We start from the raw sequence: 23,790 nt of genomic DNA on the forward strand, positions 1-23,790 counted from the left end.
TGGAGCCCTGATTTTCTTCCCTTCGTTATGCACACTCAAACCACGGCTGCAAAACGTGAGAAAAAATATCACTAGATTTATTACAGTAAAGTGACCCATTGGTTCCAATAAGATCTTTTTCATTATTAAAGTGGCGCTATTGTTTGCACATGCTTTGATTTTACACAGCTCCTAATGTTATAACACACTCGTACATCTCAAGTGGGATCACTTATGTGCCGTGCATCACAGTGTCCTTCTGCCTTCTCAGCCAATCTTAACTGAGGAGCGAGACTGGTAGTAAGCACTCCTACTCAGGGCCGCCAACAGAAATCATGGGGCCCAGGACAAATGAAAGGAGCAGGCCCCCCCGCCCCCAGAGCGCACACCCCTGCCACCATAGTTCCCCCCTGCGAACCCATAGAGCACCCCCCCGAACCCATAGCGCACCTACCACGGAAATTTTTTTTTTAGCGCGCAACTTTTACTTAACTGTTTTCTTATTGTGATACAGAAAAAAACATTACAATGCAACCTGTTTATTTTTATATTTTCAACAAAAGATACCCATCTTTTGTTGAAAATATAAAAATAAACAGGTTGCATTGTAATGTTTTTTTCTGTATCACAATAAGAAAACAGTTAAGTAAAAGTTGCGCGCTAAAATTTTTTTTTGCATGCGTGTGTGACTGCGTGACTGCATGCGTGCGTGACTGCCTGACTGCGTGCGTGACTGCCTGACTGCGTGCGTGACTGCCTGACTGCGTGCGTGACTGTGTGGATGCGTGACTGTGTGGGTGAGTGACTGGGTGGGTGAGTGACTGGGTGAGTGAGTGACTGGGTGGGTGAGTGAGTGACTGCGTGCGTGATTGTCTGAGTGCGTGCGTGGGCTGGGGCAGGAGCCGCGCGAGGGAAGCTGGGTTGGTGCTTCCAGCCCATATGAAGTTGGGAGCGGGTGAGGGGGGGCTGGGTTGCGTGCGGGGCGGGTTTTGGCACTTCCCCCTCCGTCCCACATGGGGAGCGGAGGGGCTGGGTTGCGCGCAGGTTCTGGCGCTTCCCCCTATGTCCCACGTGGGAAGCGGGGGGGGGGGGGCTTGGTTGCTGGGCTGGGTTGCTGGGGGGAGGGGGGAGGCTGAAGTGGGCCCACACGCAGCGGGCCGGACACCCTGCTTGTCCTGCGCATGCGTGCTGGGACCACGGGATTCACGGGGCCCGGGACGCCAGTACCCTTTGTGCCCCCCTGTTGGCGGCCCTGCTCCTACTGCCAATGTGGGAACCGCTCTGCAGTGTGACCTCCCTGTACTATACAGATGCAGATGAGCAGGAAAGTGATAACTATTAATACACATAAGCTGATGGGTCGCTGGCTGGCTCTGCTACTTTTTTAATGTTTTGGTTTCATTTGTATCTTATGTATTTGCATTTCATCTGAAACCTGTTTAAAGATCAGAGTTCTACTTCACTCATATCCATCTTCTCTAGGCATTGTCAGATTTCCCATTAGGCCCGGGCCTAGGGCGTCAAAATTTGGGGGCGGCAAAAATGTCTGCCCCATATACATTTGCCGTGCTCTCAGGCCTATCGAGCCCAGACCACCACCAAGTACAGTGTCTCTTAAAGTTGGGAACTCCTACCGGAAACCACCCAAAGCAGAGGCTGACGCCATCGCAGACACTGACGTCGCTGGATCAGCGGATTCCCATCGCCAATTCGGCCGGACCGAGTATTGGAGCACTCAGCAGGTACCCAACTTAGTGCACCAACACTTCACTGGATAGCACTATCTCCAACACTTTTGGTTGGGCCTGACATTGGGAGAAGGACATCAGGGTATTGGTGCCTAGCACCCAATGTACTTTGGGGACACTCCATTGGTATACTGTATGCCGTATCATACATATATACATATATATATATACACACACACAGTGCAGTACAGGGTACTGTGATATATGTTCAGTAAAGGTTGTTATTATCTACGTTTGTGGGTATTACTGTTTACATTGTTCCTGCGAGGGACTTATCCTGCTACGTTGGGATCCCTCTCAGGTGGAGGCGCTGCACCGAGATGAACACATTATCATCCCAGGCTCCCAGAGCAGAGGCTCGGGCCTTCTGTGAGCCAACAGGTAACGGCCGTACCGGTAGCCCCTTTAGTTACGGGGGAACATGGGCTACAATAGTAAGAGAGAAGAGTATCTTTGAACATTTTCTAAAAACGCAAAGACAAGACATTAATCTTACCGCTACAGGTCTTTAGGTCTTCATTTATGACAAATCCTTCATAGCACTGACAGATATAGGACTCATCCATATTAATACAAATATGCTGACATCCATGGTTATTCTCAGCACAGTGGTCCACTTCTGATACCGAAGGAAAAAAAATATATAGCACACCATTAATATAAAATAATAGTAATATAAACACTGTTGTTTTTTGAATTCTCCAGACACACTAGTTCCAACGCAAAATGAAACGGACGCCAGATGATTCTATTTAAACTTTATTTTCTGTTTATAATGATTCCTTTGGGGCTGTGCTCAGAATAATTTAAATTCCTTTATAATATATGACCAGGGCAAGATTACAAAGTTCAAAAGGCACCAAAATGGGTCATCTAAATTGTTCTTAAGTAATTCAGGAATGAGATCATCCTTCATGACGATATTCTTGAAACAATGCTTTAGTTCTATGAATAAATAACACTAAAATGAAAGTGATCAATTCTGTAGAAATGCAGCACTCTAAGTGATGAGATCCTAAATATTCACTGACTTCAGCTGAATTACAAGTAATAAACTAAACGTGGTTACAAAAACAGCAATTTGTAAGATCTCCCCATGAAGATTTAGTAGGTGAATGATTAAGGCCATTTCATGCGGCTAAAAATCTGCTTATGATTCAGATAGTTTGTAGAAGGATTTCATTAGCTTAGTATTTGATGCCACAGTTTTAGGCAATTTAACATTCACTGCCACTGTGTTCAGCTACAGTCCTGCTGAACCGGCAAGATACAGAGAATGTTAATAATGCAATGATATGCCTACGGCACTGGTATTGCATGACGAAGGCATATTGCTTTCTCAGGATTGGTTCAATGAGCTACACCTGTAGTTGTTGTTGTCCTTCCATTTGCTCTGTGGTGTATTGTTTAGAGCAGGGAAGGGCAACCTATTTTTCAATATAGCCACAAGTGTGGCGAATTAGAAGTGAAAATAGCCACACCATGTAAAAATTGAGGTATTATGTTGCGCATGCGAAAATTTGTTATTTCTCCTCCGCTCGTCCCCTCAGCACTAGCGCCGACGCTGACGGCGTACTCGCGCTTTCAGGGGGGGGCGGGAGGGGACGTGCGCTTGCAGGGGGGGTATGGGACGGGAGGGGGCTCGCACTTGCAGGGGGGGGCGGGAGGGGACTTGCGCTTGCAGGGAGGCAGACGGGAGGGGAGGGGACTCGCGCTTGCAGGGGGGGCGGGAGGGGACTCGCGCTTGCAGGGGGGGCGGGAGGGGACTCGCGCTTGCGGGGGGGACGGGAGGGGACTCGTGCTTGCAGGGGGAGTGGGACGGGAGGGGACTCGTGCTTGCAGGGGGGGTGGGACGGGAGGGGACTCGTGCTTGCAGGGGGGGTGGGACGGGAGGGGACTCGTGCTTGCAGGGGGGGTGGGACGGGAGGGGACTCGCGCTTGCAGGGGGGCAGACGGGAGGGGATTCACGCTTGCAGGGGGGGTGGGAGGGGACACGCACTTGCAGGGGGGGGCGGAAGGGGACTTGCGCTTGCAGGGGGGGGCGGGAGGGGACTCGTGCTTGCAGGGGGGGTGGGATGGGAGGGGACTCGCGCTTGCAGGGGGGCAGACGGGAGGGGACTCGCGCTTGCAGGGGGGGTGGGAGGGGACTCGCGCTTGGGGGGGGGCGGGAGGGGACTCGCGCTTGCAGGGTGGGCGGGAGGGGACTTGCGCTTGCAGGGGGGGGTGGGAGGGGACTCGCGCTTGCCACCACGCTTCCCATTACAATGGGAAACAACAAGTAGTTACTCAATTCGCCACACTTTGACTGCCAATTAACTAGTTCAATTTATTAGGGGCCTCTGAATAGGGAAGTGCTTGTCAACCAAGTGTTTTCTTTACCCTGTGCATATCTTGTCCTTATCAGAGAGATGATAAAGATAAGGGGAGAGGGGGCTGTGTGTGACTGCAAGTACTTGCTGTGCACACAGTACCAACAGACAAAGGGGAAATGAAATCAACCCCAAGTATTAGCTCATAATGTTTTGGTGTCAGATTTGGGTAAAAAAACAACATCAATCACCTAGGTTTAACCCTTTAAACATGTAACTGGAAAATTCCAGATGGCATGTCTTCCAGATGCCCACTTAATACTGATGTTCTCTGCCTGGTCATTCTTAATCCACAGTCATCCTCCTTACAATTTAAATTGTTGGTTTTACCTACTATATTGCCTGCTATGGTTCTTCCCCCGGCTATCACGTAATCTATATTTAGGTGGCAGTTTACATGTGGTAATGTCTTCCCTGTGACCTGGGGGGGTGGGAGGGGGAGGGCTATAGTAACAATACATGGTCCGTGTTGTTGACTGCTATTGTGTCAGCGGGTACAGGTAGGTGCCAAATGACTATCCCTTGTCATGGGATAGTGGTTGGACAGGAAGGGAGTTTGGCGGTAAACCCTAATATATTGCCCTACTGTTTAGTGATGGCACTGGAACCCTGGCACCAGACAGAGAGTTTTCTCAGCCGTGACTGCACTCTGTTGCTGCAAAGTGGCGTTCGCGGCGATGGTACACGGAGAGAAGAGAAACCCAGCTTACAGCCGTGTGCGTGTCTCTGTTAGGAATGGCAGCGCTGAACAAGCGCTTGCCGAGGGGAGTCGCGCGTGTCGGGGAGGGGCGGGGGTTAGTCGCGCTTGTCGGGGAGGGGCGGGGGAGTCGCGCTTGTCGGGGAGGGGCGGGGGGAGTCGTACTTGTCGGGGAGGGGCGGGGGGAGTCGCGCTTGTCGGGGAGGGGCGGGGGGAGTCACGCTTGCCGCACTTCGCCACACTTTGACTGTCAATTCGCCACAAGTGGCGAATGGCGACAGGGTTGCCCACCCTGGGTTTAGAGGATTCCAAATAGTTGTAATGGTGGCCCGCAGTCTAAATGTTCACTGCCGTTGACGACAACGGGAACAGATGGAAAATAGAGTAAAAAGAGGAAGCAAGAGTAGTGGAAAAGGTAAATACGTAATGATATTGTTGTTAAATTGAATTATAAACCTACGCTATGGACCACATCAAATATGACACGTGAATATAGAGACTCCAATACTGTTGAGAAACAATGGCCCTTTTATCAGTTAAAGTGGAGGACCACTGTGTTAAATTATATGAAAGACTAAATAGATGCAAAATATAACATAATTACACATTTTTTTAGTTATGTAAATTGACTCAAACAACTAGGAACTGATTTGGCACGAATATCACATGTAAACAGTAACAGCCACGAACTGTCTTGGTTGGATGGGCCTACACTACACTACACTGAAGTACCACATGCCTAGCACTGATAGAGCTAAATCTACTCCCCAGGCCAGAGTGATTCATTCTTTACCCTGTCTCTGTCAGATAGGTCAACAACGCGTTGCAAAGCAATGTGTTGCTGGTTCCTCTCACAGCGAAGGGTTAAGCAGATGGTGATAGTTGAAATTTGGTTAGATGATAATTTTTAAGTTATCAAAAATATTGCATTTTGTTCTGTCAGGTTAATGATTCGACAATCTCTAAATAATTACCTTATTTGCATAATAAAGGAGACCCCAGTGGCACAGAGATTGTTTTGAACAATTGGTTGGGCAAAGTGCTTAATTCTTGTACATCTTGTGTTGCAGAAGATGCTGCATGATTGTAGATAATTCCTATACTCCCATTAAACTAAATGTATACACAAATGAACACCCAAAACACATATTTACCATCTGTAAGTGGAAGCACTTTAAATGTAAAGAGACAAACTAGATATGAGATTTCTAATTCTCCCCACAGCAACACTGAAATGATGTGAGTCATCTGGTGAAATTGCCCTTCATGGCATGATGGGTTCAGATATATATATATATATATATATATATATGCAAATATAGCTGTATGCTCATCTGCATGTCTTAGGCAGGTCTGCAACCCCGCCTTTCCCCATTATCACCCAGCATACAGCACTTCCACTGCAGCAAGGGATTCTGGGAAATGACATGCAAATGAGCACACAGTGTCACTTTTTGCCTCAATAACCATTTTTAACATGGTTCCCTATAGGCTTAAGCTTGCTGCATGGTCACAGCTTTGAGCACAGCCAGGGTTAAGGTGCATACCCAGAAAACCACCCACAGACAGCTGTTTCGACCTTGATGGGTCTCATCAGTGTGGGGTTGATTTTACTGGGATGCAAGAGAGGCTTATGGGATAGGCCAAACCATAATACTGAGTTAAGTTATGGTGAGTAAAAAAAGTGACAAAAACCCTCCACAGGAAAGCAAATATGCAAATATAGCTGTATGCTCATCTGCATGTCTTAGGCAGGTCTGCAACCCCGCCTTTCCCCATTATCACCCAGCATACAGCACTTCCACTGCAGCAAGGGATTCTGGGAAATGACATGCAAATGAGCACACAGTGTCACTTTTTGCCTCAATAACCATTTTTAACATGGTTCCCTATAGGCTTAAGCTTGCTGCATGGTCACAGCTTTGAGCACAGCCAGGGTTAAGGTGCATACCCAGAAAACCACCCACAGACAGCTGTTTCGACCTTGATGGGTCTCATCAGTGTGGGGTTGATTTTACTGGGATGCAAGAGAGGCTTATATATATATATATATATATATATGTAGAGGTATCAGTACCGACCATGTTAGCCGAGCTTCAATAATCAAAAAAATAAAAAAATAAATAGATGATACCGTTCTGTGGCTAACGAAATGCTTTTATTTGTGCGAGCTTTCGAGATACACTGATCTCTTCTTCCGGCGATGTTACAATGAATGAAGCAAAAGGTAAACTTAAAAACAGTGTCTCTTGGAATGTTATCTGTGCTGTTCCTTCCCCCGGTGTGGATGTGTTTTAAAACACATTTTTAAAACACATCCACACCGGGGGAAGGAACAGCACAGATAACATTCCAAGAGACACTGTTTTTAAGTTTACCTTTTGCTTCATTCATTGTAACATCGCCGGAAGAAGAGATCAGTGTATCTCGAAAGCTCGCACAAATAAAAGCATTTCGTTAGCCACAGAACGGTATCATCTATTTTTTTTTTTTTTTTTTTGATTATATATATATATATATATATATATATATATATATGTAGCCCTGCTTCCTATCACTAGCAAGCTGCTACTATGTGCTGTATTACCTGTTGGCTCACAGGGCCTAAGTTTCTGCCACGGAGAGCCTGTGGTGCGCGCAATATTTATAACGGGTGCAGCGCCTCCACCTGCGACAGCTCCCGCCAAAGGGGGAGTGGGTCTTCGCAGGACGTATATGCAAGAATTACACTTACACAGCCAAGTTCTAAAATCAATCTCTTTTACTTGCAGACCAAACTCACAGTACATTACATGCCATAACATTCCCATATATGTGTGTAAGGATGTACATATATATATCTAAAGGTTCCGCGCTGTCAATCACAAAGGCAGCGCCATATTAGTCATTCTGTCAGTAAGGTCACTGTGTACAAGTTGGGCTGCGCATGCGCGAGAGAAGCGCGCGAAGGGTAACCAATCTGTGGAGACTTTGGGGGTTTGAACTCTGAACTCCGAACTGCGAGAGAGTCAGCTGAGGCTGAGAACCAATCGGGTGCGAGACTCTGTATAGAGGAACCGGATGCGTGTGGGCGGTGGGTCAGAGCAGAGAGGGAGGTGAAGGAGGAGGTTGGCGGAACCTCGTGTGCGCGAGCGGAGGGTCAGTGACCCGTCCGCTTAGGTGAAAGGTATCCCCCCGGCCCGAGGAGTATTCCCCTGTCATCGTAGGGTGCTGTTTTATAAGGACGGCCTTAGTTGGTAGGGACATTTCCCATTAGTGTGATTTGGCTGCGGAGCTGCGGCCGCCATCTTGGATTGGATACAGACGGCGCTGCAGCAAGGAGTGACGGCGAAAGGCTGGAGCAACGCTAGGACCCTGCGTGGAGTGTGATGGTCATCGCAGTGACCGGAAGGTATCATTGTTTATAAGTGCACCTACACCGGTCACCAGGCGCTGATCCCGCCTCCCACTAACTAATTGGGCCCACTGTGCAAATCCTATGGTACCATACCTATACTGGTTATAAGACATACTCCTAGGGAGAGTGGCAGAGCCACCTATGTACAGGACATTAACCCTAATAAGGTGTGGCCGAGCCACGTTGTGTGTGTGTAATGTTATATGTTTATTCTGCAGATCATTTGTTCTTTATGCATGATATATAAAAGGTTGCTGTTGCATAATGCTGTTGTGATGTTCTTGCTCAGGGTATAATCTCTATCATGGGGATCCTGGGCAAGTGGAGGCGCTGCACCGCGATTAATAAAGGTATGACCCCAGGCTCCCAAATAGCGGAGGCTCAGAGCTCCTGAGGACACAGGTACATGCACCACAGTAGTTCCTTATTGCAGGCGTTCACGAAAAGGGCTACATTTGGAGGCGCTGCTGAGATCTTAGACCTGGGGTGCCCCCACATTTTTTTGTCTCTATTGTGCAACCAACCCACATCATGTCGGTGCCCTCGGCGCTCGAGGTGCGCAAGTGGGCCCAACGGCGCGGGATTCCCTTGAACCGTGTTTTCGCGCTGGGCCATGTCCCCGCCATGATCTCGTTAGGCACAGTGACCGAGCAGGTCCGAAAGCTCCCTCTCCTGGACAATGCCCAAGTACAAGACCATTTTTATGACCGCGACCAGACCTGGCGCCGGATCTTGTATGCCACTGAACAAGATATATGCCCCGAGGCTTTGCCCCGTATACTGCTGCTGCCCGAGGCCCCGGGGTTGCGCTGTCCCATAGTCCAGGTGGACACCCCTGTGCCCCTGGCCACTTCCACCCCCCGGAGAGAGTATACCCCCACCATTGGCGCCGCGACGGGAGGCCCAGACCACTCCCCTGACCGTGGCCTGCACCCTCGCTGGCCCGCAGCCCTGAGCCTAGGCTCCTCATCTACCCCGTCCGGCCTGCGGGCTGGCCTCAACCGACTTAGCCTATCAAGATTGGACGCTCACCCTGCCGTTGGGGATAGCTTACCGGGAGACACCTCTTTTCCCGCACTAGCCGCCGCTATCCACCCAGTCGCTCCAGTACAGGAAGTTAAAGGCCTTCTCCGGTGAGAAACCCACGCCCCAAGGGGAAGTAGGGATAGAGGACTGGTTGGATCATACCGAACAGGTACTGCCTGAATGGACCTGCACGGACGCGGTCCGCCGACAGCGCATCGTCGAGTGCCTACGACCCCCCGCGTCCCACATGGTGCACTACTACCGTGATGACAACCCGGAAGCTGATGCAGCGGATCTCATCTACTGCCTAACCAAGGCGTATGGAGCTCCGGTGGATATGTACACTTTGATGTCAAAATTTCATGCGTTAGCCCAGAAGGAAGGGGAAATGGTATCCGATTTTCTCAGGCGACTACACCTGGATCTTTGGAATATGGTGAGGAAAGGCGTGTTGCCAAGGAAAGAAGCCAACGGACTACGTACCACTCAGTTGCTGAGGGGCCTCCTACCCCTACACCCCGTGTCGGTGCGGGTCAGTAGCTGCATAACGCCCGGACAAGCCCTATCGTTTCACGACTTAATGGATCGGGTCCAAGCGCACGAGATGGTGTTGTTAGGGCGTGACTTAGCCACTGGAAAGAAGCCACCGCCCGGGGGTAAAGAAGCCAAGAAAGTGGACCCAAAGCCCGACGTGCCCGAACCTGGGGATCCCGATTCCGAGGATGTCCCTACCCCAGTGACACCCAGACCTCGTCCCCCGACTGGGCGAAGTCCCCCAACCAGGAGAGACGAAGCTTACCTCAGCCAAATGCAGTGTTACGCATGTGGAAAGATGGGACATTTACGGGCCCACTGCCCCACCTCGCGGAGGACGTCGTCCCGACCGGCGCAATCGATGCCGTGCCAACCCCTGGAGGATGAAAAGGTGTTGCCGCCCTCTCAGAGCTCCCGAATTGGCCCCGCTTCCATTGTTCGCGTAGTTATCGAAGGCATCTACGCCGCCGCATTGTTGGATACGGGTTCTCAAGTAACCATCGTGTACCGGCCCTTCTACGACCAACATCTCCACCGACTGCCGTTGTTATCTGCGGATGCCCTGCGACTACGGGGATTGAGTCATGAAGATTACCCCATAGACGGAGTAGTAAAGGTACAGTTAGATATTCTCCAGCTGAATACTGGTAAACATCACCCCATGGAAGTGGAGGCCTTAGTGTGCCCCGAACCTCAGGACCACCCCAGCGCCCCAATCATCTTGGGGACCAACGCTGACATTGTGCGCGCGGTGTTTCGCCAGTTTTTGCAAGAAGCGGGAGAAGCCCCACTGCTGGCCTTAGCGGCCTGTCCCGCCCTCCAAGAGGTCTGCGGTAGAATTGCGGCTGAAGAAGAGTATGGCGTCCTTTACAGTCAAGAATGGGGACTGACTCAAATTCCCCCGGGGGAAGGACGAATGATGGTCGCCGCTTGTCACTACCCCCGACGACGGTTGGAGGATCAACTCTTCACCGTGGAAAGTATGGCCCAGGACGAACAACGCTTGGGATACAAAGTACTAGCCTCTGTCAAGGAATGGCCCAGGAAGATTCCGAGGCGCACCTGGGTGTACGTGCAGAATATATCCCCGTACCCCATGACTATCGACAGGCGGCAGACGCTGGGAAGGATATACCCTGTAACTCCTGAGGAGAAGGTTTCGACGGGACCCTCTAGGTGCCCACCTACTACCGTCGAGTCAGTGTTGGAATTTGACTTCGGTGACTCGCCACTCCCGGATGTATGGAGGAAGAGGCTGTGGAACGAGCTACACGACCGAAGGAGTGTGTTCTCCACTGGTGATATGGACGTGGGTTGCAGTCGCAGCGCCCACCATACCATCCGAATGAGCGACGCTACCCCCTTCCGGGAGCGCTCCCGCCGGCTTGCCCCCGGGGATGTTGACGAAGTGAGGGGATTAATCGACGAGATGAAAAGGGCTGGCATCGTGCAGGAATCTCGGAGCCCTTACGCCTCACCCATTGTGGTAGTCCGCAAGAAGAACGGGACGGTCGGTTTATGTGTGGATTACAGAACTCTGAATACCCGTACTATTCCCGATCAGTACACACTGCCCCGAATCGAGGACCTCCTGAACGCTCTGACGGGAAGCAAATGGTTCAGTGTGCTCGACCTCAGGTCCGGATATTATCAAGTGCCCATGGGCCAGGAAGACCAAGAAAAAACGGCCTTCATCTGTCCATTAGGGTTTTACCAATTTACCCGCATGCCGCAAGGGATCTGCGGTGCCCCGGCCACGTTCCAGAGACTAATGGAAAAAACCCTCGGAGATCTTAACCCGTGAGAGTGCTTAGTGTACCTGGACGACATTATCGTGTTCGGGCGGACTCTAGAGGAGCACTCCGAGAGACTGATGAAGGTGCTGGATAGACTTCAGGGGGAGGGTCTCAAACTGTCGCTGGACAAATGCAAATTCTGTCGGTCCTCTGTGACGTATGTGGGCCATATTGTATCGGCTGATGGGGTATCCACCGACCCAGGGAAGATAGAGGCGGTGGTGAATTGGCCTAGACCTCAAAATGTTCAAGAGTTGCGGTCCTTCTTGGGGTTTTGTGGCTATTATCGGCGGTTCGTAGAGAGCTATTCCAGCAAGGCCAAGCGACTGAATGATCTTCTAAAGGTGTATCCGGGAGAAACCGGGAGAAAAGGAATCTCGGCGCAGACACCCTTTGGGAAGACATGGACTCCAGAATGTGAACAGGCCTTCAAGAACTTAAAGACCAGCCTCACTCGGGCTCCCGTCTTGGCCTACGCGGACCCCGACAGAGACTATGTTCTACATGTCGATGCTAGCCTTAGCGGATTAGGAGCGGTTTTGCATCAGAAGTATGAGACCGGGCTGCGTCCGGTGGCCTATGCGAGCCGAAGCTTAACCCCTAGCGAGCAGAATTAACCGGTCCATAAACTGGAATTCTTGGCGCTAAAATGGGCTGTGGTAGATAAGCTGCATGACTACCTATATGGGGTACAGTTCGAAGTACGCACGGATAACAATCCCATGACCTATATCAATACGTCTGCCAAATTGGACGCCACAGGACATCGGTGGTTAGCTGCTCTAGCCAATTACAGGTTCAACCTTAAATACAAACCCGGACCCACCAACATAGGTGCCGACGCCCTGTCTCGTCGACCTGGCCTTCAATCCACCCCTGATGAGGAAGTTTGGGAAGAGATACCGGGTCCCGGGATTCGTGCCCTCTGCTCTGTGGCTGCGGTAGTCGACGACCACGTGGCGTTCTCTGAATTACGGGTCGTTGACTCGTTGGGATGCCATTCCTCGGGCTATTCCTCGGGCCTATCAGGGTCGAGAAGGGATGAATATCACTGACGATAATATCATCTCGTGGAGGGATCTAGTGCATTATCAAACACAAGACCCCATAGTGGAGCTAGCACGTCAAGCGGTACAACAAGATAACCCTTCTATACTGAAGCGAGCCCCCAAAGACTTGGTGAAACTCCTGTCAAATGAGTTTGGGAAGTTCGAAATGGACAATTGTTTGTTATATCGGGTGATACCTTATCACAACCATCCCGATCGGCGTCAGCTGTTTTTGCCGGAACGTTTGAGAACCTTAGTCCTCCGGGCCCTTCATGATGACCATGGTCACCTGGGCATTGACAAGACATTTGGGCTACTACAGGATAGGTTCTATTGGCCGAGAATGAGGGAGTCCGTGGAGCAACATTGTCGGAGGTGTAATCGCTGTTTACAAAGAAAGACACTGCCCACCAGGGCGGCTCCTATGGCACACTTGAAAAGCTCGGGTCCAATGGATTTGGTGTGTATGGATTTTCTCTGTATCGAGCCCGACAATCGGGGAGTTAGTAATGTTCTAGTGATCACTGACCACTACACTAGGTATGCCCAAGCGTTCCCTACGAAAGACCAGAAGGCCGTAACGGTGGCCCGAGTACTATGGGAGAAATATTTCATTCACTATGGGTTGCCGAATCGTCTTCACTCTGATCAGGGCAGAGACTTTGAGAGTACACTGATACGGGAGTTGCTCACACTACTGAACATTGCCAAGTCGCGTACTACCCCGTACCACCCCGAAGGGGATGCTTTGCCTGAACGGTTCAATCGCACTTTGTTAGATATGTTAGGAACTCTGACGAGCCCGCAAAAGACGGAGTGGAGTAAACACGTCGAGGCATTGGTACATGCATATAATTGTACCCGACATGAGTCCACTGGGTATACCCCGTATTTTTTGATGTTCGGAAGAGAAGCCCGGTTACCGGTGGATGTGCGCCTGCGGATATCTACCGATGGGGTATCCAATAGGACGCATTTCCGATATGTCCAGCGACTAAGGGACAGTTTACAGTTGGCCTATAAATTGGCTGAACGGACGACTGCGCAACTGAATGCGGGAAATAAAAGGCGCTACGATCACAAAGTACGTCATAAGGAAATTCACCCCGGAGATGCGGTCCTCTTACGCAACTTAGGTGTTCCTGGGAAGCATAAATTGGCAGACCGGTGGCGGGAGGGTGTGTATGAGGTGGAGTCACAAATGCCTGGTCTTCCTGTGTACCGGATCAAGGATTCTGAAGGCCGCGTAAAAGTGTGGCATAGGAATCATCTGCTTCCCATACCTCGGGTAGGGACGGATGAATTGGAAGTCCCAGCCACGCCCATAGATGGAGGAGTTGAACACACAGAGGATGGCCCAGAGACTGTAAAAATTGCCACCTCTGAGGATCCAATGGAAGGAACCTCTCAAAGGGGCCTTCCGGCCGCGGAGGCATCTCCCGAAGGAGCCACGGGTAAAGAGCCTCTTGGCCCGAACATTGACCCTTTGACTCCCGTGAGTCAGCCCCTAGATCCTCAAAGTCCATGTTTCACACCCCAAAGAGACAGTACTAATGTTGGAAACCCCTCAAGGGTAGAGATGGAAGCACAAATTGAGACTGGATACTCTGCAGAAGAAGCAGAGGAGAATCAACCCCGGCGAAGTCAAAGAGCCTGTCAGCCTCCCATGCGAATGGCATATGATCAATTTGGGGCACCCCATTATGAGGCTCAGCAGTGGGCTCGGCATAGGATGCAAGCTATGATGGTACTGATTAACGTAATGTGTAACCTGAACTAGGAATGAGAGGGTTGTGTAAATAGTTAGATATATACGTGGTTTATGTAGTCCAGCGGGGACGTTGGATTCTGGAGAGGGGAGAATGTAAGGATGTACATATATATATCTATAGGTTCCGCGCTGTCAATCACAAAGGCAGCGCCATATTAGTCATTCTGTCAGTAAGGTCACTGTGTACAAGTTGGGCTGCGCATGCGCGAGAGAAGCGCGCGAAGGGTAACCAATCTGTGGAGACTTTGGGGGTTTGAACTCTGAACTCCGAACTGCGAGAGAGTCAGCTGAGGCTGAGAACCAATCGGGTGCGAGACTCTGTATAGAGGAACCGGATGCGTGTGGGCGGTGGGTCAGAGCAGAGAGGGAGGTGAAGGAGGAGGTTGGCGGAACCTCTCTCTCTAGGGTCCGGGGCGCTCCCATCCGGACTCCGGAAACTCCAAGGGGGGTCTGAGCCCAGACCTCCCTCTCGACAGTATAGTCCCGGTCAAGACTTACAGTTACTAGGGGGACAGGAACCTCACTAAGGCGATCCCTAGCTCAGCTTGTCTCTAAGGTGACTCAGGGCTAACTGGGCCTTGGGCACCTGGCCTGCGCCGGGGCGGTTCAACCTCCCCTCACAGACTCTCCGTCTCCTCTCCAAACAGCTCTAGTTCCACGTGCGCGCAACCACTGCCTATATCTCTGGCACCTCCTCCGCCCATTGGCTAGACTCTCTCACCTGACCCTCCCCGCAGGGCTGCTGGGTCTCCCGCCAACTGCACTCCCGCCAACTGCACTCCCGCCAACTGCACTCTCGCCAACTGCACTCTCGCCAACTGCACTCTCGCCAACTGCACTCTCCTCCTTCGCGGACTTTTGCAACCACTATTTGCAAGCGCAACCTCCCGCTCTTTGGGGTGAATCAGGGGGCACGGCTACATCTATATATATCTATATATATCTTCACTTAATGCGACTTGCAGGCACTGCATGAAGATGATATCAGGTAATGTGTGTGGTTTCTTTTTACTGAACAGACCAGTTCAATTTTGCATACTGGTTCTTATAACATTTTGTTTGGTACCCTACAGGCTCTGAATCAAACACACACTATTCTGGGTCTGCATTCTCAAGAGAATAGTACTATTTTTTGTCTTTTGGTTTAGTTGAATATGTAAAACTAAACAATGCCAATGATAGTCTTGATGCAAGAAGTATTACGAGCAGCAAACACATTACAATTTAATGGTGCACTGCAGTCAAAATAAATGTTTTATTTTATATTCTATAACAAGATGTTACATCCAAATGTAATTAAAAGCATGCGTGGGACTTTTAAAAGCAAATTCATATCTCCCAGGTATCTATTTGTGAGCACACCTTACACTAACTTTCTCAGCAACATTTCTTCTCTGAGCTGTTAGTTCTTGGTGGCTTTAGCCTTAATTGACACAAAATTAAGTCTGTACACAAATATCATTTCTCAAACTACTTAATGCAGTATTCCATGTAAAAACATATATATCTCAAATAAAAAGATCACTTGTGAGCACATTTACACGTCTTAGACAGGTCTGCGACCCTGTCTTTCAACCATTATTACCTAGCATACAGTGCTTCCACTGCAGCAAGGGATTCTGGGAAATGACATGCAAATGAGCACACTGTGTCACCTGTGCGGAAGCAGGGATATCCTGGAATCCTGTCCTGTTGGTAGCTCTTGAGGACTGGCGTTCGCTATCCCTGGTTTAGAATCGATGTGATACAGTAGCTGCTCCTGATTCTGCACTTGAGTATTTCCAGTCAGAGTTCCTAAAATTCTGTGATATCCATGCTCCACTGCGCATAGTAAGAGTTTGTAACACCCATATCCCCTGGGTTACATGTGATATTATTGAGCTTTACCTTGCATTGTGGAATAGATACAAATTAATTGTCTCTACTAATTATCTCAATAGATACAGATTTCAGTGGAATACATATACAAGGCAAACAAGCAGTAGCAAAAGCACACAAGTTTTATTCCCATCCTATTCTGTAAACTTCTGTAAACTTCTGGTAGGTCATCAATAATAATAATAATATTAATATTTAAGTCCTCTAACTATCAAGAATCTTCTAGTAATAAAAAAGGATGATATTATTTTGTGGAATCACACAGCCACTGCCAATGTACGCAATTAATATTTTGTGGGATATACTACAGTACTTCTCTTTCATCAAGACATAATTGTGACCATAATACTGAAGCCCAGACTGAGTGCACCCCTGTATCAGTACCCCCTCCTGACTGTGCTCCCAAATTTCAATTTAACCCAGTCTCTGAAGATGAGATTATATAGGAGCTCCCAAGACTAAAACTAAACAACTAATGTGGGCCTGACCAATTAAGTCAAAGTTGCTACATCTCAGAGCCCTTGTCACTGATAAACTAATAACTTCCTTAATTAACTCTATTTTGTCTAGAGCCTATTTTGTCTCTATATCCCTAAGGCCAGGAAAACTGCCAGTCATCCCAGTTTTCCAAATTCATGGAAAAATATGTTAATTTCCAGCTAAGCAACTATTATACGATGCCAAAGTTTCTTAGTCAATTTCAATGTGGCTTTTGCCCAAATCCCTCCCCAGTAACAACCCTCTTAAAAATGTGCAATGAGATCCAGTGTGGAATGGAACACAGACAGTTGGCTGGTGCAATATTTCTAGATTTTGCAAAGACTTTTGGTACTGTTGAGTCACATATATATTAAAAAAGCTGCAGTGTTCTGGAATTTGACCACTAATCATTTCACTAGTATTTATCAGGAAAATTCCAATGTGTCCATCTATTGCTCTCGCTCTATCCACCTTCACATTACCTGTGGAGTTCCACTAATGGTATTATATTATATTCACACAGCCCCAGCCTCTTCAGCCTTGAACATTTACTGCAATTTGATTTTCCAAAGATCGAAGACTTGATCCCTTGAAGCAAAGGGTTTTTAAAAACTGAAGAAAAAAAAGCGTAACTAAGGTATTTGGGATAGAGGCTACATTTCTAAAGCTTCCCACAACTGAGCTACAGTACTGATTAGATACAGCTGTAACAGTAAACTAGCCTCTGTTACCAGCTTTACATATTAGGGTTTGTTACTAGACTCCCCTCTAACATTTGCATATTGAAATGCTGACATCCAAAATATATACCTAACTGGGCACACTTTCTAGAAATAAATCCTCACTAAGTCCACTGGCCAGAAAATACATTGAAACGTCCAATTTACTCTTAAACTTTGGACAAACTAGAAAATAAGTTGTACTCAATGTTTATGGAGGACTTAACTAAGGAGATTGCTTCTTGATGGATTTCCATTATAGGCACCTTCACATTGATCAGTGACAGAAAGAAGGCTGTGACCCATATATTGAGCACATTAGACATCATTGAGGACATGTACAAGGTGCCACAAAAACTGGATTCTGAAGGTGTTACAGTTGTAGTAGCTGCTTTCCATGACATGGATGAATACAAATGAATCTGTATTTCCCTGTCTTCCTCTAATAGTATGTAGGCCTGTGTAATTTTGGGGTTACATGCCTCTCTCCTCCTGTGCAGTAATCCCTGTTAAAAGGGCAGGTTTACCAGGAGTAATCATGAGGTTTGCCCTCATCCCCTGTGATGTGTATTGTGTAGTGAAGGAAGTGACATCATGCTCTGTGTCCACTTACAGAGGAGGAGCATAGGGTTTATGCTATCATTTGGTGCAGCGGAGCGGAGCAAGCAACACAACGAATTGGGCTCCTGGTAGCAGCACCTGCTCAAGGCTTCTTTGCCTGTATATCGGACAGTAGTACTGTAGTACTGTGGAGGAGGATCGGAGTGGGCGAGACTCAGCCCAGAGACAACCGGGAAGGGTCTGTGCGTCATAGACGGAAGTGACGTCAGACCCGGACACCCGGAGGGCTTTGCGGTGCCATTTACCTGTTCAGCGTGACCGGAGAGAGCTGCGGATTGGAGAGAGCCATCGGACCCCCACGGACCAACAGTGGATTCAGGGTGAGCACATTGAGTATTGGCTCAGCCCTGGGGTACCCCTCTATACCGACAGTTGCCCGGGCAGTGCACGTTTTTCAGGATTCTGACTTTTAACCGGGATTCTCCCGTTGTTAACCCCTCGGAGACCCACTTAGCGCAAATTGCAAAGCAGCTTCATTTGCACATCATTATTTATCTTAACATTGTTGTTGGTTATTTATATTGTGATTTTGTTGTTGCCTTGGAATGTGATCTTAAGGACACAATCTAAAATAAAAGTGTTTAGTTTGACCACCACCCTTTTTGACAGCGCTTCCAACTCTTTTTCTTTCTGCTTGGACATAGGGGTGGTGCCTACTGGAGCTATATAGTACACATCACTTCCTGAATTTAGGAGTTGGGTTGAAGTGTTGCAGTGTGTGTGAGTGTCTCATCCCACTTGATTGAGACTGTCTGACCCAACACTGTGCCAGGGCTCTGGCAAGGATTGTGGCCCTCCCTTAGGGAAGAGGTGGGCAGACTATTCCTCTTACTCTATTAGAGAGTAAGGGAAGAGCAAGGACAGCTTCTAGGGCCCTGACTAGGAGTGGTGTCCAGGGACTTCCTTGAGGTGGGCAACCTTGATGATGTGCGGCTAGGGACCGGCCGCAATGATGGGCAGTCTGCCAGTCAAGATGCCAATAAAGAATGTCCTATTTGAAAGAACCTTCGTGCCTGAGAGTGGAGTCATTCAGGGAGAAGCTGCACCCAGAGGTTCTCTTCCAGAGACTCCTCCCTGCAGTCGTGGGGACCTGGAAGAGATGGAGGCGCTGTACCAGAAGTGAGTAGTTCTCAGCATTACCTCACGAGCCAGTCCTGATGTATTTCCCTATACCATCAAACGGGAGACTCAGGAGTCCTGTAAGCCAGCAGGTGCACCACACTGTAGTACATGTAACATGGGGCAGTTTCCTCACGTAAGGGGCCAATATGAGATTGGGGGGGGGGGGAACACCGTTACATTTATAATTATACTAATCACTTTCCTTGGCCGCATACATATAGCAATGTGGCAGATGATCACACATATCTGGAGTAACTTACTTCTGCATGTTTTTCCATCGAGGTTCAGAGCATAGCCTTTATGACATCGGCATGCGAATGAACTTTCGGTGTTCACACATTCATGTTCACATCCATGACTGCCTAATGCACAGTAGTTTATCTCTGTAATAAGATCAACAGAAATAAAGCTAAGCAAACTTGCCATGGTTAGAAGAAGTAAATTAAAAGCACAGTAGGGTTGTCAATTTTCTTCAAACATATGTCATAACAAACTCTCAAAGCCTATTGGCCTAGAGTCATAAAACACGATTAAAACCGAGTTAATACCGCATTCTGGCAAAAATAAGTATCAGGTGCCATCACTGCGATTTTATGACCTAAGTCATCAAGATTGCGGTAATAAGTTCCCGGGCGTGATGTTTTTAGACTAGTCGTGATGCAGCAATTGAACTGATAATTATGGAAACGGTAAATTACTGCAACGCGATCAAATGGGGGAGGGTAATGTAATATTTCTACTATAGGTTTATGAAGAGAAAATAGGGTGCCCCCGCTTCAGCTAAATATAGATTGGTAGCGGTGCTCTTGGGTAGGTAATAGATATTGAGACGAGGTGTTGAAAAGTAACACAATTAAAAGCATGCAAGCTACCTGTCTGAATGATTAATGTGTAAATTAAAATATCTTTTATTTAATCACACAAAAAATAAATAAAAAGAATGGGTTTTAAGATGACATTAAAGACGCACAGAGGGTCCTATGTCGAGTGTAGTAATAAAGCACTCTGGAAATGGAGAATGTAATATTCTATCTTTCCCTCATCGAACCCTAGATTGAAGGTATCCATATAGTGGTTAAAAGGAAGTGAGGACATAGTCAGTTGTGCGCAGCAACCAATCATATGGCTTGCTGTATCATGTGCTTCCTTCCATTAGTGATGACACCACAGATTTTGCCAACCAGGGGGGAGCCGTGTTGAGGACCAACAATCGCAGGCCCATGCATGGGCATGGATTACAAATAGGCCATCGGGCCTGGATTTAATGGTTATGGGATTTAATTTCTTTAATCTTTTTTGGGTCAACCAGCCTCAGATAGATTTTTATGTTTTTTTATTATTGTTTTGTGGTGGCCATCTGGCTTTGAATTCATTTTATGTCTTTTTTTTATGGTTGTGCATTGGCCCTCGTTTGGATTGGTTCCAGAGAGCTACAGCCCTGAAGATGAAGACAGCATCTTCATCTAAGATGGGGGTAAGTTAGAATATTTTCTTACAGCTTTCCATTGATTGCCAATGTGGCTATCTAGGCTGCCATTGAGAGGGCCTAGGTAGCCACAGTGACATTCAAAGGGTTTATGTTTAAAATTTATTTTTATTCATTTAAAAAAAATGTATTATTAATGTTGCTTTATTTTATTTACTGTAAGATTTTTTTTAGGGCTATTGATCATTACTCAATAGGAGGGGGTAGGGGTGTGGGTGTTGGGGGTAGCTGCCCTGGAGATAGTTTTTAGGCCCCATGGGTGGTGGTGGTAGGGGGTAACCCCTTGTTTGCCTTAGAGGTTAGTCACTTTATACTAGCCACTTAGGTAGCCCAGGAGTAGGTGATAAAATGTTTTGGTATTTTTTGGTGTTAGGCCGGTTCTGATAAATATTGGTACTTGATGACTGGCAACAAATGAGTACATTTGCAGTATTTAGTATTAATATTTTGGCGCTGCTCCTGATATTTTTTTATCAGAAGCAGTAAACCATGCCTTATTTTTAGCAGTATATTGTTGATGACGTGCACCATAAAAATAAGGCTTTTTGTGGCCTATAATACTGCATTTTTGGCATATGATGACGCTAGGACATTGCTTTATACATTTGGCATGTAATAAAGATGCAATGAATTAAATGCTTAACTGCTAAACAAATTATGACTAACCTTTTGAGATCTATTTACTTTTTAAAACCAACATGGAACTCTAAAGTAGACCTAATAAAATGCTCGAACTTAAACATACTTTAAAAAATGCATCAAGATTTTCTGGCAACTCCTTCTGTTATAGTTTTGCAAATATAATGCATTTATTAAAACAAATTGAAAATGTAGTGCCACTTACCTGGTATATTTTTGCTAGGATCCACTGTTTTCTTGTGTGTACATATTATTCACAAAATAATTACACTAGGACAAAATTCCATTGCTTTCAATTACTTTCCTTTTATAAATATGGTGCTATTTTTTTGCACTGATTTTGCTCCATGTTTGCAGCCGGAAGACTTTAGTAAATATCCCCCTTAGAACTTTTTGATGTTCGCAGTAACATGAAAACTGCTGTCATGTTTGCTTTCAGGGAGCCTCACATCATATGAGCTACAGGGAAAATAGACTTCAGATGCTACTGGCCTGGAGCTAGGGAAACATGCTTTAAATCAAAGATTTTGTGTGTCTCGTTTACTATTTCTCATGAAATATGTCTAGTGTAATCTCCTTTAGTCGATGCAGAATTTTCCCGTATGGAGGCTTAATTAGAAACAGTGCTGTGTATTTATTAGTCTTCCGGCTGCAAGACAAGGGTAAAAATTATGGAGGATACAGGACAAAGACACAAATGATGAATCTGTAGTGAATTCAGGGCCACCAACAAGGGGGGACAGTTAGTACTGCACTTCCGGGCCCGCTGGGTTTAAAGGCCCAGCCCTCTACCTTTATGTCATTTATCTGCAGGGGCCCTTATGTATGGTGACCAGACGTGCCAGTTTAGCTGGGACAGTCCCAATTTTTAAGCTACTGTCCCATGTCCCGACTGTCTCTTGCTATGTCCCCGGTTTTGCTGGGAGCAGAAAGAAAAGTAGGGCCTGCAGCTACAATTTCTCCTCTAGCCATTAGGTGATGCTAGCTGTGCAGAACCCCCTCTGCCTGGCTGCAGCGTAATGACAAGGTAAGAGAAAGTGTTTGTTTGCTTCTCTATGGAGGTGAAAGAAAGACATGGAGGGGGGAGGGGTGGGCGTGGCAGAGACATGGGAGGAGGAAGGGGGTGAAAGGGAGACGGGGGTGTGTGAAAGAGAGACATGGGGGGTGAAAGAGAGACATGGGGAGGAGGGAGGTGGGGTGAGAGGGAGACATATGAGGAGGGAGGTGAAAGGGAGAAATGGGAGTAGGGAGGGGGATAAAAGGAAGAAATGGGGGGTGGTGAAAGGAGACATGGTGGGTGAAAGAGAGACATGGGTGGCAGAGGGTGAAAGGGAGACATGGGAGGAGGTAGTGAAAGGGAAACATAGGGTGGAGGGGGGGGTGAAAGGGAGATGTGGGGTGTAGGTGGGGGGTGAAAGGGAGACAAGCGGGTGAAAGACATGGGTGAGATGAGGGCTGAGAGACATATCGGGAAGGAGAGACATGGGGAGGCATGTGGGAGGGAGAGACATGGGGAGGGAAAGACATGAGGAGGGGTGGGGGGGGAACATGGAGAGAGATGGGGGGAAGGATGGAGGGAGAGACATGGGGAGGGATGGGGGGTGGGAGGGAGAGAGACAGACACAGGGGGAGGGAGAGACACTGGGGGAGAGAGACATTGGGGGAGAGAGACACTGGGGAGAGAGACACTGCAGGAGGGAGAGAGACACTGGGGGGAGAGAGACACTGCGGGAGGGAGAGAGAGACACTGCGGGAGAGAGAGACACTGGGGGAGAGAGAGAGACATGGAAGCCGGGATTGAGAGAGAGAGCACAGTGGGGAGATGGGAGACACTGGGGGTGAGGGAGAGAGTGACACTGGGGGTGGGAGAGAGTGACACTGGGGGTGGGAGAGAGTGACACTGGGGGTGGGAGAGAGTGACACTGGGGGTGGGAGAGAGACACTGGGAGGAGGAGAGAGAGATTGAAGAATACAGCATAAATGTGGATGCTATGAGACAAATATCATCATAATATTTACTTTTAAGTGATGTCATTTGTTTTAGAAATATCTTTTTTATGTGGTTTTTAACTTTGGAAAATCTAGTCATCCTACCCTTAAAGTGCAGCCTGCACAGAGAGGGAAATCAGGGCTGGAGCATGTGGCAGAGAGGCTAAGGGGTGAGAGGGACGTACCAGATCAGGGGGATACAGACAGACATGAAAGGGGAAGAATAGGAATAGCGGAAAAGGGAAAATGAAGGAGAAAAAAAAAGAAATATATTAGAGGGAAAACAAAGACACGAGGAGGGAAAGAGAGAGACACGAGAGGGGAAAGAGAGAGACACGAGAGGGGAAAGAGAGAGACACGAGAGGGGAAAGAGAGAGACACAAGAGGGGAAAGAGAGACACGAGAGGGGAAAGAGAGAGACACGAGAGGGGAAAGATGGGAAGGGGAAGGAAAAGAGAAAAAGATGCTCAGGAGAAGATGATCATGATGT

General features: G+C 48.0%; 1 protein-coding gene and 2 long non-coding RNA genes across 3 annotated transcripts in view; 2 read left to right on the plus strand and 1 right to left on the minus strand.

Annotated features, from left to right (window-relative positions):
* LOC142480336 (uncharacterized) overlaps nt 1–8,981 on the plus strand; it is a 36,828-nt gene extending 27,847 nt beyond the window's left edge. Inside the window, exons 2-3 of the long non-coding RNA XR_012794991.1 lie at nt 1,462–1,721; nt 7,565–8,981. This is a non-coding gene — a long non-coding RNA (uncharacterized LOC142480336). The remainder of the gene's footprint in view (nt 1–1,461; nt 1,722–7,564) is intronic.
* MATN2 (matrilin 2) overlaps nt 1–23,790 on the minus strand; it is a 120,290-nt gene that overhangs the window by 40,026 nt on the left and 56,474 nt on the right. The window contains exons 8-9 of the mRNA XM_075582667.1: nt 19,447–19,569; nt 2,224–2,346 (exon numbers count right to left, since the gene is read on the minus strand). Coding sequence (XP_075438782.1) covers nt 2,224–2,346; nt 19,447–19,569 — 246 coding nt within the window. The remainder of the gene's footprint in view (nt 1–2,223; nt 2,347–19,446; nt 19,570–23,790) is intronic.
* LOC142480325 (uncharacterized) overlaps nt 20,592–23,790 on the plus strand; it is a 20,323-nt gene continuing 17,124 nt past the window's right edge. Inside the window, exon 1 of the long non-coding RNA XR_012794980.1 lies at nt 20,592–20,660. This is a non-coding gene — a long non-coding RNA (uncharacterized LOC142480325). The remainder of the gene's footprint in view (nt 20,661–23,790) is intronic.

Source organism: Ascaphus truei, chromosome 2, assembly GCF_040206685.1.
Source record: "Ascaphus truei isolate aAscTru1 chromosome 2, aAscTru1.hap1, whole genome shotgun sequence".
Classification (NCBI taxonomy): Eukaryota; Metazoa; Chordata; class Amphibia; order Anura; family Ascaphidae; genus Ascaphus; species Ascaphus truei.